The following is an 18,496-nucleotide window of genomic DNA, read 5'->3' as shown; positions in this document are numbered from 1 at the left end:
ACTATTCACAAACCTGTTGAAAACACTGGGAAAAAGAGCTTGTTGCAACATGGCCCTGGCTGATCTCTTATACTCTGCTGCCACCTGCTGGCCGTTTTCTATAAAAAAACTAGCATTGCTTTAAGCGACCTCTTCATGTCAGAAGCTGTATCAAAACCTTCTGTATGCTCTAGCATAAAAAAAACCCATTAAAAACATATAAATACGTTTTTGGGAGCACGAAGTGCTAAAAAAATCATTATTACATTTTTATGTTTAAATGTGTTAAAAACAACCGGTTTTTGATTGCCGTCCGTAACTGTAATGTTATATAAAGTGTTGATCATTCACTATTAGCAAGGCAAAATTAAAAATAAGTAAATCGAAAGGGATTTACTTTTGCAAAATCTTTGCTGTTAAAATCATTCAAAGCGAAAGGACGTATAGCTATAACATAAACTGGACCAAAGAGAACGACTCCGAAGCAAAGCCATTCAAAGACACCCAGGCAGAACTATCACTCTTGTAAAGTCCAGAGGTCGTCCTGTGAGACCAGTTTCATGCTGTCCGAGTCACCAGAAATAAGAGGAAAATGGGAAGCAAAAGGGATAAAGAAGTGCAGTGGGTGTGATGGATGGCGAGGTTCCTTTGTGTGTGAAACGTGTGGCTGTGCATGCGTGCGCGCGGGATTTGTGTGCGAATGTGTGTGTACGTACAGGTTTGTGGGCACTTGATCACCTTTGCGTGGTGGCCGCTCCGTGCTCTGTAGACAGCGATGCCTTGATGGACGAGGAACATCCTTTGCCGTCTCAGCAAGAGGAAGCGCTTAAAGCGTCTTGACCCCCGGGGACGAGCCATGTCACCGTCTCCCATCCTTGTGAATTATAGAGCTGCCGTGACACCCAAGCCCCAAAGGGGGATCGTTGTTGGGGGGGCTTTTCAAGAGTGTTAGAGTCTAAAACTGCTAAAAATGCTAGACCCTTAAGACACATTCTGTTGCTTGTGATATGAAATTTTGTGCAGGAAAGTGATTAATGATGAATAAGGTGGGCTCATTTATGCTAGTTATTTTTTCGTCTGTGGTGGTTTTATTTTTGTTTATTTTTCTCCCTTGCTTTGATTTAATGTTTTGGTTCAGGAATTATTCATGAACCTCTTGTGTTGTAATTATTGTTAAACCTGTATGATGTGTTGCACTGCAAACCTTCATGCCACGTAGTTCATATGCTAACCACACAGCTTACTTGTGTAAATGCTAATCTTGTTATGGTAGCGGGGAGGCTGTTATAATAAGACCTTGTTTGGCCAAAGCACATAATGCATCACACCGGATGCTGGAAAGGGCAATTTAGAGTCGGAAGGATATCATTAGACAAATGTGTTAAGTATATGGTGAGTTATATGTCTGTTATATCAGCCATTTCTTTGGAAGTATGTATTTAAAATATACGCATTATCATAAATATGACTACAGTTGTGAGAAATACAATGCAAAGCCTTTGGAATTTTCTGGATATCTGCATAAATTGGTCTTAAAATGTGATGTGGTATTCATTTAAGTCATATCAAGAGACAATGCAGTTTTCATACCACACAAACACTACTATGTTTTCACTGAATACATCATGTCAATTTCACAATACGGGATGGATAAAATATACTTTCGATGTAATCATTTGTCGAGCCTGTCCCAGAAGAATACATTACCGTACATAATCTTCACTGATGAGCTTGTGTAAGGGATGCCAACGACAGTTATGAACTTGGTAAACCTCACTCCCCAGATGCCTTACAAAAGAGTACATTTGACGAGAGTGGGACCAAATAGACTCCGTTTTTTAAAAAGACACTCAAGAGTTGAGGAATTAACTCACAACCTACTCCCTGAGCCACGCAGCTCTTTCTGTGAGTTAATACATCGCTCGTGTCAGCTGGAATATTCGTAAAACATAGCTTTTGGTCTCTTCTTGGAGATATGCAAACAGTAGGAGGGGCATAGCTCAGGTGGTAGTCTGGCAGTCTCCCAATCTGAAGGTCGTGATTTTGTTCCTCAACCCTTGAGTGACTTTTATTTTTTCCAAATCTTTATTTTACTCTCTTCCAAGTGTAAATATTACTCTAAAACTATTTGGTCCCATTTTTGGTCGAATTTACTCAAATTTGGTTATGAATTTACTGTATAGGTTGCGAGCTACTCAGCGCTGAATCGTTGATGGTTTAAGCCTAAGGGTGGGTGGATGTTTTTTACACTTGTATGTTGAGAAAATGAGTATATCCTTTTGTTTTGAAAGATGCCACCTTTTCATTACTTTGGTAAAGGTTCATCGTCTTATCAGTGTATACAATTTTGTCCCAGAGTTGTTTGGCTTTTGCGACATACTTTTTTGTCGAATTTCAGTCGAGATTAGATATGTGGTTTGCATCTCCTCGTTTTGTTTATTTTCATGGTCTTCCCTACTGTCCTCTGGAGGTTGTTGTTCACTAGCAGTTCTTTTTTGGGTCGTTATTTTCAAAATGTTTATGTCCCCGACAGCTGTTGTTTCCTAACTCTACCCATCTGTTGTCCGTTGTTTAATACACCAGTGGTTTATTTCTTCTTCAGGGTAATCCCAATAGGCTGTATGAGTTATGGCCAATATTTGTGCAATGTCTCTGATTGATTATCCATTTTCTTTCAGCTTCACACTAGCTTTCCTTCCATAGGCAGCTCTCAGGTTTCCATGTTCCATTAGCTATAAATGTAATCTGTCGTAAGCACAACTGGCATCTCAAAATCCGTTTGAAGTATTGTTTACCAAGGTCTGGCTGTCACCCCCGGTGAGACGCAATGTTGGGTAAAAATCTGTGTAGTATCTGTCTTTTAGATACTGCTGGAGGACAAATGTTCAACCACACAAAAAATTTGGCAAATATGGAAAAAGGTTTCTACTAGCAACCTTGTCCAGAATAAGCAACATTTTTCTCAGAAACAAATAATTGACAGACACACAAGGACAGGAAAAGAAAGGATTTAAGCATCATTTCTAAAGAATACAACTAAATGAATCTGAAATGGAAGTGGAGCGAGTATCGTGCTGGGGAGATGCCAGGAAACTGTGTTGCTGCATGAAAGCCATTCTGTCCTCTACTGAGTCCCTGCAGAGACACTGAGTTGCATCCAAAGTCCAGCACATGCTCTGGCCAGCTCGCTCACTTTGTGAGTAACCACACAGGACTTATAGCGGAAAGTCACAATACACGCTTATGTGCACAGTGATTTATCCACACACTCCAAAGACCTATTGTTCAGGACTCAGCAAGCTAAGAAGGCGCCGTCTTCCTACAAAAATAGTCTGTTTACCGTCGGCACATCCATTTTGCTATTATATACCCACTGAATGGTGCTTAGAAAGTTTCAGTCTTTTTTTTTTCTTACGAGAATGTAATAGCTGAAGCCAAAACAGGTAGAGGAAGTAAAGCTTGGCTGGACTCTATTGTACATTTCACAACTGAATTTGCATGGAAGCACATGAGGTCAATAATGAGATGACTTGCATGTGAGAATGAATGAAGAAGAAGAAGAAGAGAGCCAATTTTGCATTAATGACTGATGGAGTTATGGTAATTTTCAGCACTGTAATTTGCATAATTTAATTATGCCTTTGTTTTATATTTCATGTTCTTTACATATGATGCAATGCCGGTGTTTTCAGTGCAGAAGGTTGAACTAAAACGGCTCCTCTGTATCTTCCAGCTTTGCCCAGCTACACTTGTGGTAATCCCGGGCTGCTTCTCAACGGTCAGCAGCAAGGGACCACATTCAACATCGGGGACAAAATCCGCTATGGCTGCAACCCGGGTTATGTGTTGGAGGGTCACACAACGTTGTCTTGTCTCGCTACTTCAGCGGGTACTGCTGCGTGGGATTTCCCCCTGCCCTACTGCAGAGGTATGTAACATAGCAGCAGCATGAACATTTTGTCAAATTGTACACAAAAAAAGTAATGCTGGTAATGGAAACCAGTTAATAGGCTAAGGGCATGGATTACTGTAACCAAGTTGTGCGGTCTGATGAGACCAAGATAAACATATTTTGTTGTGGGGACTGTATTTCTCATACAATTATGTACATGGGTTACATAAAAAAGAAAAGAAAAAAAAAAGAAAGGAAAAGCAATGCTAATTGCTCTAAGGGACAAGTTTGCTAATGTAGCTTAGAGTTTCTTTTTTTCAGACAAAAATTATTTTTCCCAGTCAAGAGAAAATCTTCCTAACTCCTAACTCTTGTCTAACGTATCTTAAAAAGCAGTTGATTGGGTCGGGAAATCCTTAAAATTAAGGCTAAAGTTTTTTTTGTCTGCATTTAAAAAGCAGACAAGATAGTGCTATTACATTTGTTAATGGTTCAACTCCATACTTATCCAGTTCTATTTTCCTATTGATAAAATCCACTGGCTAGCTTCCGCACTGTGCTTATACTGATATCTTATTTAGCATGACAGGACCTCATATGTTAGCTTCCAGTCAGGCGGACATGCCAGTTGCCCCTTCTCACAGTCAGACGGTACCCCTGCAGCAACACCTGCCAGTTTGCAATGTCTGAGCCAAGTTAACAGTTACGCTTTTTTTTTTTGTTTTTTTGTTCACTGCAGGTGATTATACTGTACTGTCATCAGTCATCATGTTAAAGGCTGTACTCTGTATGCATGGACTTTTACATGTACGTTCATTCAGTATGCACATTTACTGCACCTGAATATGTGGCTTATGTCAGCGTGCCTGCTGAGTGGGGAGCTGGGACACTGAGCCATCTGCATCCAGGCCAGGAGTCAGGAAGTCCACACATGAGCGATCACACATGGCCGGACTCGCATACATGCCAGAAAATGCAGCTACATGCCTGGACAATGCAAAAATTCATATGCATGCATTTTAATAACCATTCGTTGCAATTAATTCATTTTCTAAATTCTGATTTAGTTTTGCCCTCGTTATAATTCACCACCAGCTTGCCGTTTAGAACCTAAATCTGCTATTTCATTTTCTTCAACAATGCTCACCCAGACTCCTCAGGCACTCAAGGATGTGATTCTGTCAGCTACTCAGCCAAAATTACATACAAGTTGTTGAGGCTGGCAATTTCCCTGGTGATTAATTCAAGTTTCCCAGTAGCACATGAAATTCAACATGTACGCCGGCGGGCGTCTTCACAATGCATAAGATCATTTTTAATGACACTCCAGTTACATGCAGTGGCTGCCCATTTGTGTCAGTGCGGAACTCACAATCTGCCGTTTGTCGCGGCTGCCAAATGCTTCTTGCCCAATTCGGACAGTTGACCTATAATTGAGGGTAAGCTATTGGTGGCTTTTACTTTGTGTCCATTTGTGTATGGCTGCTCATTTTAATGAGATGCTAAAAGAAAGAGGTGTTAAAAAATGCATTTACAATAATAATAGTTAACAATTCCCATTAGTATAGTATGCTGTAGTTAAGATATGACAAAGTAATATATCCCGTAAATATATAATATATCTTCTTTACCTCCTATTATAATTGAATAATAATCAATTCAACAAGATTTATTCTTCATGAGAAGTGTTCATTGACAACCTGTATTTTGTATTCTGGTGGTTGTCTCCCAACCCACAGGTTGTGTGTTTGATCCCACAACCCCTTTTACCATGTTGATGCGTCCTTCAACAAGTAACTGAACACCCTGATGCCGTGTCGTCAGTCGTGTCATGTGAGGCGGAAACACGTGGAAGAAACCTCAACATTCTGACAAACGTGCCATTGCGCAACTCCAGCCGGGACATTGCACAATTCTATACAACAGAATAATGACCCATATGACAAAATAAGAGGGAAAAATACAGGACCATAGTCATTGCATAGAAACTGACAGCATCATCATCACAAGGGACAAATACAGGCCAATTTTGTGTGTGTGTGGGGGGAGGGGGGGGGGGGTATTCACGGGATTTTACGGTTTGCCTCCACATCCTCCTGAGAAACAATGAAATCCTTACCGACTGCTTGAAACATGCAACCATCAGAAGGAATAATCCTGGCCTAAGACGAGAATGCCTTTGCTAAATTAAGATGCTGGACTGTAACAATGGTTCCTGGGTATCACGAGGCTCACCGTGTCTCTTATAATTTCCCTCACACTGCATTTGCCATGTGGCAAATGCAGAATGGCGCAAACAATACAGAGGTGAAGTTTGGAGCCAGATACTGCCCTTCAAGTGTGGAGAAGCTAGCCTGTGTAGAATTTCAATGCTCCCCCCTCATCTTCTGTCACTCCCACTGCAACCATCACCCATCACCCCTCCTGCCATATCCGCTTCTCCTCGTCCCCCAAGCCTTCACTTCTCTCTCCGTCACCTGTCTTCTCCTTCTCGGTGCCCTTCTGTCTTGGTTTCCCTCCTATTTAAGTTCACACCTCACAGGTTTCCGCTTGTCCGTAAACTCTCTCGCCTTCCCTCAGGGGAGTTGCAGTTGTGACAAGTGGGATAGATGATAGGCAGGTCGAGTTGGCCACCCATTGATGAGTCCTAAATCAGACTAAGACTACGCAATTTAAATTAGTGGGGAAGAGTCATGTTCACCACTATAGAGTACATTTGACTCTATATAAAGTGGGACCAAATAGACTTGGTTTTAGAGTAATATTTACACTTGAAAGAGAGTAAAATAAATAATTGGGAAAAAAAACGTCACTCAAGGGTTGAGGAACGAACTCACGATCTTCAGCTTGGGAGACAGCCTGTGTGTCGTTTTTGGTCTCATCTTTGAGATAAGCAAACAGTAGGAGGGGCATAGCTCAGGTGTTAGTGTGGCAGTCTCCCAAGCAGAGCGTCGCGAGTTCGTTCCTCAAACCTTGAGTGACTTTTTTCCCCCCAAACTTTATTTTACTCTCTTCCAAGTGTAAATATTAACCTGCTCTAAAACTGATATTTGGATGGAGTCAAATTTACTCTTCATAATTTACTGTGTTGTGCATTTTATACCATACACACTTGTGCATCATTATTTTCACATGGTAACTGAAGGATGTGATGAAGATATCACGAGCCAGGCAGGAGAGATATTCAAAGTGTTCTTTGGTATCCGATGGTCTCTTTAAAATACTCTCGCAGTGACAAGCGCTGCTTTGATTAACACGAATATGAATTAATCAGGGTGTAATTATGTCTCCCCAAGTTGCATCATGTTGCATCATGCACCCGACCCCCACTTGCACATTTTAAAATCAATTTACTCTTCCCTGACCTACATTGATCATTGAGGACGATGTGAACAACATGCTCACTGTACGCCTTTGTGTTGCCTTCCCCTGCAGGGAAGAAAAAAAACAAGGCAAATCTTCGATCACAATGCTGAGCTTGTCTCTTCGATATATTTTTTTTATACACACAATTACTGGCTACTGACTTCTTTTAAGCTGCTAAAAAAGGGAACGCACTGACAAGGTATAACAAAATTAAGTTAAGCATGTTTCCAAACATGCCCTCACCTCACCTATGGTCACGAGCTGGCTGAAGTGGCTGGGGAGAGGGAAGTCTGGGCTTCCCTGCTAAAGCTGCTGCCCCCGCGACCCGACCCCGGATAAGCGGAATTGAAGACGGAACGGAACGGAATGTTTCCAAACGATTTGGATTCATTTTGCTAATTTAGTTAGCTAAACCTTTTAATGTAAAGTTGTGGTCCATATTTTTTTATTTACAGGATACAGTACAACACAGCAACATATGTAACCTAAAGACACTTTGCATATAAAGCAAGAGACCACAACACCCTCCCAATGGTCGGACAACAATGGCGGCCAAATCACTGCCCTCTTTCTCTCAAACGCCTGCTCACAACCCTCTCCCCGTAGAAGTGTAATTTTAATGAGGATGATCTTCTTTACCTCCTCAGACCAGAGTATATGGCCTCAGGGTTATGTGGACAGCTTGGGGGAATCGCAGTCATCTGCAGCAGATTATGTCTCGTTGCTGTGGTTGGCGGCGTTTGTCCCTCCCTTACAAAGTTGACTGCTGGTATTGCTTTCCCATGTGGTTGCTGTTTCTTGCGTCTGTGCAGCTCTAAGGTGTTAGCGAATGTCTCGCAGTGGTCGGCGCTTCTGTCACTGACGGATGGCCATATTTTCAGCAAGTGTTGCACATTTTCGGCAAGTGCTTGATAACGCCAATGCCTCATAAAAATACACAGTATTTGGTCATCTGCCAACGACGAGGCTGACGGAGAGGTGGAAATGCCCACCTTTAATGTCTAGTATTTGTCACTAAAATATTTGTCTTTTAAGCAGCAAAAAGCTTTGCTGTGTAATTCTGAATGGTGCCATGTTGGATTGTTTTAAATTTTTCTTGGATGTTGACTAATGGTAAAAAAAAAATTTATTATGCTTTTGCTAAAAAATAAAGCCAAATAACTTGAATGTGACTGCAGTTTACAGCACATTTAAACAGGGTACCAATGTAGCAGAATTAACGAAGCTGGAAACCATAGGTGTCCCGAATCATTAATCAAGACTGGGCATGAGGACAATGACTGTTATTAGTCGCACCTGCATCATTCGCATGACGTGCATAGAAAAACGCTTTTCAAGTCACAGTTTTATGTGTTTGGTATAGCAACCAATATTATAGCCCAACAATTGCTCTTGTGTGAACCCCTGAATTCTGTCAGATGCAGTTTTATATGACTTTGAAACAGTCAGTTTACTTGTGACTCCCAATGAAAGTTTATTTTGGAAACAATTACTCTGCCCTACTCCCCACAGCGGATGACGGGTGCGGCGGAACACTTCGAGGGCAGAGTGGAGTGATCACCACTCCCAATTACCCTGCTGAGTACAACAACAATGCTGACTGCACGTGGACCGTCCTGGCCGAGCCAGGAGACACCATAGCCCTGGTGTTCTCTGACTTTCATCTGGAGGATGACTACGACCTGCTGGAGGTCAGCGGTACCGAAGGCTCGTCGCAGTGGTGAGTAGTCAGCATTTTCATTCGAGGCGCTTGAGCTATTGGGATGCGGTGTGATTTTCAAGTAGGCAGGCAATTGAGTGGAATAATAATCATGGTATTGTTTATGTAGGTGATGTTAAATGTACACAATAAACTAACAAATGATTGCATATGGCATTCACAGCTTTGTTAATGTTTTAATGCCTCTGACACATACATACACTGTTTTTCTTTCAATTAGTCAGTCTACTCACATGCTCATCTCTAACAATGAAAAGGTAGGACATGATGTCAGCTTAGTCCTCTCACCATCTGTGGCAGCTTCCACTTGCGATGACAACTCTCTCAGCACAGGAAGTAATTAGCGAGCTCGACACATAAACATAAGCATGCAGACAGGAGAGGTACGTATGGATGTTGCCAGCAAACTGTACACAATATACAGTATGTTCTAATAGGAGCACGTATGCGTCAAGGATTATGTAAGGGATGAGCTATTCTTTTAAACAAGCGCCGTATGTGGTAACACAAGAATGAATGAATTTGGCCCAGTAAAGACATTCTGGAAATAAGTGCTTTGACTCAGGACTGTCCAACAAAAGGAAACTGCTCAATATAAAAGACACTTTGAATAACCGCTTGCTTGAGTGAGTGTTGAGCACTTCGCAGACTCCCAGAGGTGGCTGCCGGGTTTCTTTTGCACATCCTACAATGTCATTGGCCTCTTGTCCCAGACTTTGAAATCAGGACGGAATCAGTCATCATTGTGGCAGCTGTTGTAGTTGTGCTGAAAGTGTTTGCATAACTGTACACCTTAATGTTTGCAAGCATTGTTTAAATGGCTTTGAGCCATTGTGCCATTTTTAACTATCCTAATGGAGTTTATAGGCTAAAAAACACCATTGCAAAGCTCGAGAAGACGAAAGTGCACGCTTGTAAACCTCTATTTATTCTTCCCAATTTCCACACAGACAAGAAAGATCCAAACGGACGCAAAAGAGGCTAAAATTTAACATTTCCTTAACACATTTATTTTGTCAAAACCGAGGGAACAGACAAAAGCATCACAAAGCTTGCTAGTCAACATATGTGTAATGAAACTAATGGAGTGACGGTCATTTAAGAACCTGCCTCTAGTCCCAATTGACCTGCTCAGTGAAGATAGATCCTACCCGTCTTAACCTTCGTGTCCCGGTGTCCCTCCTTGGTCCAACTCCTGGTAAAGTGCACACATTCAGCCAAATATTAAGCACTTAAATATGTCCCATCAGACAGCAGTCAGTAACAACACACTATGCATGTTTAACATAGATTAATAAAAAACATCTTTCCAACGGTTTAAATGGTTCAAATCAGAGCTTGCCCCGACTCCATTAGTTTTCAATGAAAAGTTGGTAGCCGGCTACTTACCCACAATGCACCACGCTGCCGACATGCGCACTTCGCTTATTAGCAGAGCTGGCAAAACCGTTATTACATCGCTCCGTCATTGACGGATGCCCACCTTTCGACGAGTGCTTCATAACCTTGTAAAGTCTCGAAAATTACACAAACTGAGCACCAACAGAAGCAGGTTTATGTCCCTCGATCTGGGTCAGTACAGACGGTGCTTCTCAGTCAGTGTATTTTTACGAGGCTTCGCATCATAAAGCACTTGCCGAAAGGTGGGCATCTGTCAATGACAGGACGATGCAATGGCAGTTCTTCCCAGCTTTGGTAATTAGGTGAGAATCGCAACATGTCCTCTGACGTACATTGTTGCTTAGCTCGCAAGCCCATACTTTGATTGGCAGCCCAGCAGAGTAAGGATTCTGAAAAGGCAACATCGAAAAGATAACCTTGAAAGCTGTCTTCAGGAGCACAGATGCGCATACTGATTAAACGTCACAGTGGAAAGGTCTAAGCAGGAAAGGAAACCGGATTCATCCTCCGCAAGGAATTACCCTAATAAATCTTGGTGTGTCTACTTGCACAGAGGAACACATTGCTTAACAATTTCATTGTTTGCATCCATATTGATCTTCCCAACCCAACACAGGGAATGTGATGGCAATGTAAATACCCAGCACTCTGCAATTGGCAGATACTTATTTGTCCATTGGCCACTAGTTTTCTTGGGTTACACTTTGTTCTGACAAATCCCCTTAATGCACTTGCATATTCCAGCAGTATTGGAGATGTTAAAAGTAAGTCCCATCACAGTCTCAGTTCTGAAAATAATATAAGAATATAATAAGAATGTGCTTGAGTCTGAAGTTAAGACTACAATCCTTACATAAGGACATGGTTCAGAAACACAACAGCATGCTCGTGTGATTTCCACTGATAGTGCTGAATATAAGAACGTATGTATGTCTAGTTCTCAAAAGTGAAATTCAACTGCAGAAGAGAAAATGACTACACGGCTCAAAGGTGCTTTGTGCAGGAAGTTAATTAAACTATGTCAAATGTGATCAAACACTGAACACAGCGCCGCGTTGATCTGACAGACGTTACAGTGTTTGATGTCTTTAAATCTACTGCTGCTACTCACAACAACAATAGAACAAGGAATTAGTTACAGCTCATCAGGACCGTCTCCTTTAGTATTTAAATTTTAACATATTTCAGAAGATTCATACCATCTATCCATTTTGGTGTGCTTATCCAGAGTAGGGTCGCAGGGGCAGAAACCTAAGCCTAAAACCCCAGACTTCCCTATGCCCAGACCAGACATAGTGTCTCCAGGGGGTTGTGGGCCTTTCCTGTGGCCTTTTCTCCAGAACCCAGAACACCTTACCAGGGAGGCATCAAAAACAGATGCCCAAGCCAACTTATCTGGCTCCTCTTGATGCGGATGATTGAGCTTTTCACCATATCACCTAGGGCAGGGATGGGCAAACTCGGTCTTCGAGGGCCGGAGTCCTGCAGGTTTGGGAGGTTTCCCTCTTCCAACACAAGCTGATTCCAATCAACAGGATAGTTATCAGGCTTATGCAGGGCTTGCTGATGAGCTGATCATCTATCAGCTGTGTTGGAGAAGGGAAACATGCAAAATCTGTGGGACTCCGGCCCTCGAGGACCGAGTTTGCTTTTAGTACCTGGGGGGGGATCGTTGGGGTTTGAGTTACGCACATTGTAAAAACATAAAAAGAAAACAACAACAACAAAATGTTTTGTGGCCGGAGCAAACGGTTTCACAGAAACGAAGCCTATAAGAAGCGAAAATCACCTGGCAGTGGATAAGCAGCACTCAGGCTTTGCGTGAGCCAGCCCTATGAGGTATGCTCTTAAGCACTTGCCCCGCTGGCACGGACCCCGTGCCGCCTGGAGCGTTCTCTGGCCCGCGGAGCGAGCCCCTAGCGCTTCGAGGCCCCGCAAAACGGGGCATAGAGCATCACCACCCGCATCCCAGGGTCGCTGGAGTGTTCACCATGTAAAAATTTAGCTCTTTCCCACTTCAATGGATGACTTCCAGGAGCACTTACAAACACAGAGAGTGGCCAGTTGCTTTCCCAGGATCCCTGGTTCGCTGCTCGGGTACGAGGAGGCAGCCCTCGGCCTCCTGGAGCCATACAGGAGGACCTCCAGGAGATTTACAAGAATTTACCTGTGCGGCGGTGGTTGCTCTCCTGGGTAAATTGTGGGACCATGTTAGCCCTCTATCTCCAGAACGGAATGTCGTTGGAAAACTCCTGGGGAGTCACTGGGGGCTACGGACCCCGCCACTACCACAATACCTTCTGGAATAGAAACAAACGACTTGGACAACTCTACTCACTCGCCGTGTGATTTTGCGTCAGACGAGCCGGTGAGCGGTACACTTGCTGTAAACAATGACTAGAATTGCTTGAGGTAGTGTGTGACTGTGTGAGTGATGTGTGTAGAGCAATGACGTAAAACTTTTTTTTTTAAACCTTCGTTTTTAATGAAAACAAAACCCGGGGATCATGTGGCCAACAGGGCAAAACACATAAAAATATCTCCCGTTTGCAAAAAACCCTGCTACGTGTAGACAGGGCCTTTGTCTGTCAATTGATTTTATTCATCAGTATGTTTTTATGGAGGTTATGCATCTCAAGGAATTTGAATGTTTGTTTTTGCATTGGTGATATTTTTTTCCTGTGATTTCATAAGTGTGAGGCTCAGGGGTCTGAAGTTGACTGCAGCAACTTGCTATTTGCGTCAATCCAGTACATATTCACTTTCAAGCTTTACATTTGAATGCAGCAGGCATTCTTGCCCAAAGCTAGCACTCACTGCCTGCCGTATATTCGTGTAATTTCCATCGCGTAAAGCTGCTGAAATAGTCCATCATTCTCCATCTTAGTATTCCCTGCATAAAAAAAAAAGTCACAAAAGCAGTAATTTTCAACATTTCAATAAGATACCTGAGTATTGGCGGAGCAGACAGCGGATACTTGCCGCAAATGTGTCTAAATGGAGGCTTCTGTGTGGTAGTGCATTGGGTGTGTACTTGCCGGGTTAATGTTTGTTATACTGTGACCTGTTTCTCATAACGCCGACTGGCGGGATTGGGAGCACTTTGCCTTCAGAGCTTTGCTGGTAATTCACTGCAGCATCACAAGTCCGGTCACGTCTCCTAGGGCTCGACTGTGGCATTACTCCCTCTCCTGCACTCCCTCCGCCATGTGCGAGTCGTAAAACATTTGAGCGGATCGTTTTGTCTGATTGTCTAATGAACGTCTATACACTTTCATTACATATTCTATAGTCATTTAGCCTAAGTGGTGCTCTCATCATAAAAGCAAACGAATCAGTTAAGGAAAAAAGTGAACCAGTTGAGTTCAAAGCAATTGATGAAGTTTTGCAGCTATAGTCTTAGCATGGAAGCTGTGGTCGGAGCCATTTTCTATGCCTCGATGAATAAATGACATGTCGTCGTTTGCACCCCCCAAACTTTGTTCCCAATCAGCGCCTGACCAACAGGTTTAGCAAGTTTTCTGTGGAAAACCCTGTTAAGGTTTCTCTTAAAAACTTTCTGACATTTATTTGAAAAATATTTTATGCATGAATTCATCCCAGCTTTCAGGTTAACACATTCACCGCTTCAGTTTTTTTTTTTTCAACTTGTCATAAGCAATATGAAGATAAAAAAAAAAAAAGATGTGACAGATAATGGCAAGCGATGTCAAGGATCATTGAGTCGAACAACGTCCAGATTGTGCCGAGTTATATATACACACGAGCTATCAAAGATCTCATCTGACTGCATCTGAATCCCTTTCTATTCTACGTTATCATACAATTATATTTTTGGACAGACTTACATACTCGCTGAATAGATTACTTTAGACCTTGCTGAGGCATTCGAAAGTCAAATGTTTGATTCACTGCCGACTTTGATGTAATAACCTTCAAAGTAGGCACATGCGATCCATGTACAGAGACAGTTGAGCTCCAGCTAATCAGACTATAATGATATCATGCAAAAATTGTTTTTCCAATAAAAAGTCCCAAACTTTTGTTCCACTTTTCAAAAAAAATATTTGCCGTTTTAGTTCAGTCTGCATTTGAGCAATGGATCAATAGCCGTCGTCACCAGTCTGCCAACCAATGCCCCTCCAAGCCTATTTGTCTGAGTAAAGATTTATTAGCAGCAGCTCTTGCTTGAAGACTCAATCTGCAACGTGTCATCATTCAACAATGTTATCTCCAAAACCTTGTGCCTTGTTGCTGATTGGCTCATCTTAGACCTCCAACACTTTAATCCATCCTCCCTGTGTCTCATTGCTCATACTAAAAACTGCAAGGTGATGTACAGAAGCGAAGCGTTGGACAAGGTTAGCGAAATGAGTCAGAGCCCTTCTGTGTATTTCATCAACTTTACAAAGTTGCTTCTGCTTGTTTCTCAAGGCGAGGCTTTTTAGGCTTCAGCGCATGGGTAGGCGCGAAACTCCTGATTAGCATCTATCATTAATTACTGTTGATCATTTGTGTTTTGTTAAGAAACAGCAGGAGCAGGCAGTTTACTCTGCAATGTTGAGTCTAACGGGCAAACTAGCTCCCCGGAGGTGTGCTGCTTGGTTAGCAGTGTGCCTGTGTAAGCATGTCTGGCCATGTGTTACCGCACACCTTATTCCGGCGAGAGCAAGAGAACACGCAGAGGTTAAAGGCAATGGGCCACATCGCTGCACCCTGACTGGGTGTCTCCTTAGTTGTGTTTACATGGCACCCCTGGGATCCAATATGTCACTTTAACAGTCCCTTGGATGCACTGTGAGCTTATAAGCTGTACACACAAATATATTGAAAGTACACATGGGAAATGACTGCTTTTGGGTTTCTTTGGATTTATGTGTACAAATGAAATGAGATGTTCACTGCCAAATTTAAACATTCCTGCATCTCAGAACTGCATGTTGAAAGCACATGCATATCATATGCAAAGCAAACATGGTGAAGCAGCATTTAGCTGTCATGGTGCAGTGAAATAACAACCCAAAGTATAAATGGTTTTATATCCAGGCTAAAAGCTGTTTCTAGTCGTGCCAAGGTGTTGTCTGCCTTTTGATTATCAGCTTAAATAAGCTCCGGCAACGTATGACCTTGAGTAGGATAAGCGGTATAGGAAACGGATGATGGAATACTCTAACATTGGATCACTTAGCAGACATATATAACCCATATACTGACATATATTCATCCCTTGAGAGCAAACTATGATTCCACGTTCTAAATTACTTTCTCGCTGTGATGCTGAAGATAATGTAGCCTATTTGCTGTTATTATCCGCAACAATTCTTCATAGGACTATGTGTGTGCGAAGTCTGTCAAATTCTCTGTCATAACAATTCAGATATATGCAACAGAAGGTAGTAGGAGGTTGAGGAACAAACGGTAGCAGATGATGAGTGCAGGAATACAATAGTTAAAAGCACTCGGTTGAGGCTCGGGCGAGGCAAACCTGCGCACCATTGTTTTACCTTGTGTCAATCGTATTTTTGGCGGGTGGCAAACATGAATAGGAGCTTAATGAAAATTCCACACCGGCACACGAATATGTGTTCAAATAAATGTTAACATGGTTTTGTGTGGCTGTGCTGCAGTAACAGAACATCATCTTGCCACTTGCCACCCCCTAGAGAGCGCAAAGATGTCTGACTGATCCGAGTCACTGCTCAGCCACAACAAATTCCCCAAAAATATTTTAGCTGCTACTTTTCACAGTACAATCTAAACACACAAAAAAAACACGAACCATAAGCACAAACTAACGATTTCTCTTAACTACACCTCTTTATGGCAACTCAAATCATTTTGTTTAGTTAGCTGTTCATGGACAATATAGTTTGTTCTCAGTTAAGCCTTCAGTGAAGATTGAGACTATTAATCTTAAACTACATTTCGTTTCACCTTATTGATGACACACTCATGAGTGGTTGCATATGAGTCATGTCTGCCTTGTGGGTCTACATGACTCACACCGAGCGGATCCTCCTACACAATTTATTATTTATTAAATAAAACCAAAAGATGTCCTTTGCTGCTTGCATTTTTAAAAAATATTTTTAATCTGAATATTATTCTGAACCACAGGACCGGATGTTCGTTGGGTATCGTGTGTGAATTGTTTGCGAGATCTTCCCACTCATCACTATTTTTTTATTTTATTTGAGGTGACATCCAGGGCAACCTGAATATATTTACAGAGGAACCTTTATGAACGTGCCTTGACCTGCAATTACCGGCGCTGCGCGGCAATGTGCCTCCCATAAAAAAAACTATTTTCAACTTCATCAATAACCGTGGGAAGCCCAAGGGTGACAGCGAGCAATGGGCTTCAGTGTAAAAGGTGGCACTGTTGGGCTTCTAGATGGAAGGGTATCTTGTTTTGAAATCAGTATTGTTTGGAGGGTAAGGAAATGTATATTTATTAACTCCCAGCCATTTTCACTGAAGCAACCCCCTTCGCTCCCGGCTGTTTCACTGGATTTTGACTGATTTGACTTTTGACTTTAAAGTACTCTGGACTAAAAAAAAAAAAAAAAGTTTAGTAAACTCTGAACTAATTTATCTGATGAGCAAGCTGAGGTGTTACACATGGAAACATATCTCAAAGGGCTTTTGCACTTTATAGGTTTTGTAGTGTGCCAGAAAGATGTCAGCATCATCAATTTACAATCCTTCATTTCACTTACACCTGAGATGCAATGACAAAAAAGGCTGACAAGCAATACAAAATCTTTACTGAAGCATAGTTGGAATATGACAACTTGTGCTGCAAGTCAAAATCTCTCAAGATGGGCGAATTTTTGAAATAATTATCATGGTCTTGTCTACAATCAGATACTTTGTTGTTTGTTGTTTGTTGGCCCTCTGCAAATTGGCAAAATGTGTTTGTGGTGGGAGGGATGATTTAAAAAAAAAAAGGGATTAGTTTGGTCTGGGACACACGCAGGCAGAATTGTTGCTGGCTAGCTCTTATCTTTTTTGTATATCAGTGTTGCTAATATCATGGCGTTATTAGCTTGACTATCATGCTCCCAGACTGTTTGATAGCGGCGGATTATGGAAGGTGCTGCGTGCGTCCAGTGAACTGGGTAAAAGCTGTGTGATTTGTCATAGCATGGTTAATTAGTGCGCTGTTTGCATGGATGATATGGATCCAGCGTTCAGTTCATCCTTTTGACACAAGGCCGGCGCAGAAGGACATGCATTGTACGCCGATTATCTTTTCTTGTGTGTGTGTGTTTTGGTTTTTCTGGGCATACAGGCAGGTAGGTCGGTTATGTGTACAGGGTCAATGGGACGAACTATAATCTGATTTTAAACAATAGTTACACAGTGGAGTGCTTTGTTTGATTGATAATTGTATGTAACGTGTTTAATTGTTGGTCGTATTACAAGCTCTACTTTCCGAGAATGTTGTTCTTCTTCACAAAAACATATATAACAGTGTCAACGTTCCCGCTCTGTTATGTTTGAGTAGCAATTGATCCGTTCAACTTGAAGTGCTACGGGTAATTTTTGTGTTTTATGCAGAGGGCAAAGTGTGTTTTGTTTGAAACATCCTCAATGTGCTATAAATAGCAACAAAAAGAGTAAGGCATACAAAACTGCTTTGGAATTATTCCTTCTTTTCTTTTTTCTTTTTTTTTTCTTTGATGTGAAAGCCATGGCACGGGAGTAGCGAAGCTATTACTCTTAGCTCATTTGTGTCATCCTTCCTTTTTGGATACAATCTGTTGACACAATGTTTTACTTTGGACTTTGTCTTGCTTATATTTTATATTTCTCAGCTTTACTTTGCAGCAAGGAGAAGCAATATTTTGAACCATATATTTCACCATATAACGTAAAGGTGGAGTAATCAATTGGGTAATCAATTGTAAAATGATTTGTTAGTGGCATAGGTCAATGCTGTTTTTTGGCAAAAAAAAAATACAGGTTTCCCATTTTATTTATATATATATATATATATATATGAATATTCCCTCCCCCCAACAATGAATTTCAATGGGAATCAATTATACGTGGATTTTCTCTATATGCGGGCAGGCCTCGTCCATATCACCTGCAAGAAGCAGAGGTCAACTATAAATATGTTGTTTTAAAAA

General features: G+C 41.7%; 1 protein-coding gene across 1 annotated transcript in view; it reads left to right on the top strand.

Annotated features, from left to right (window-relative positions):
• The window catches only part of csmd2 (CUB and Sushi multiple domains 2), a 172,471-nt gene that overhangs the window by 53,731 nt on the left and 100,244 nt on the right, over positions 1-18,496 (top strand). The window contains exons 4-5 of the mRNA XM_086062042.1: positions 3,713-3,907; positions 8,750-8,957. Of these exons, the coding sequence (XP_085918168.1) occupies positions 3,713-3,907; positions 8,750-8,957 (403 nt within the window). The remainder of the gene's footprint in view (positions 1-3,712; positions 3,908-8,749; positions 8,958-18,496) is intronic.

The sequence above is a fragment of the Leptonotus elevatus genome, chromosome 19, assembly GCF_054856555.1.
Source record: "Leptonotus elevatus isolate MCC_2025b chromosome 19, RoL_Lele_1.0, whole genome shotgun sequence".
NCBI lineage: Eukaryota > Metazoa > Chordata > Actinopteri > Syngnathiformes > Syngnathidae > Leptonotus > Leptonotus elevatus.
The sequence above is the reverse complement of the archived record's forward strand: the minus strand, read 5'-3'. Positions and strand labels throughout refer to the sequence as shown.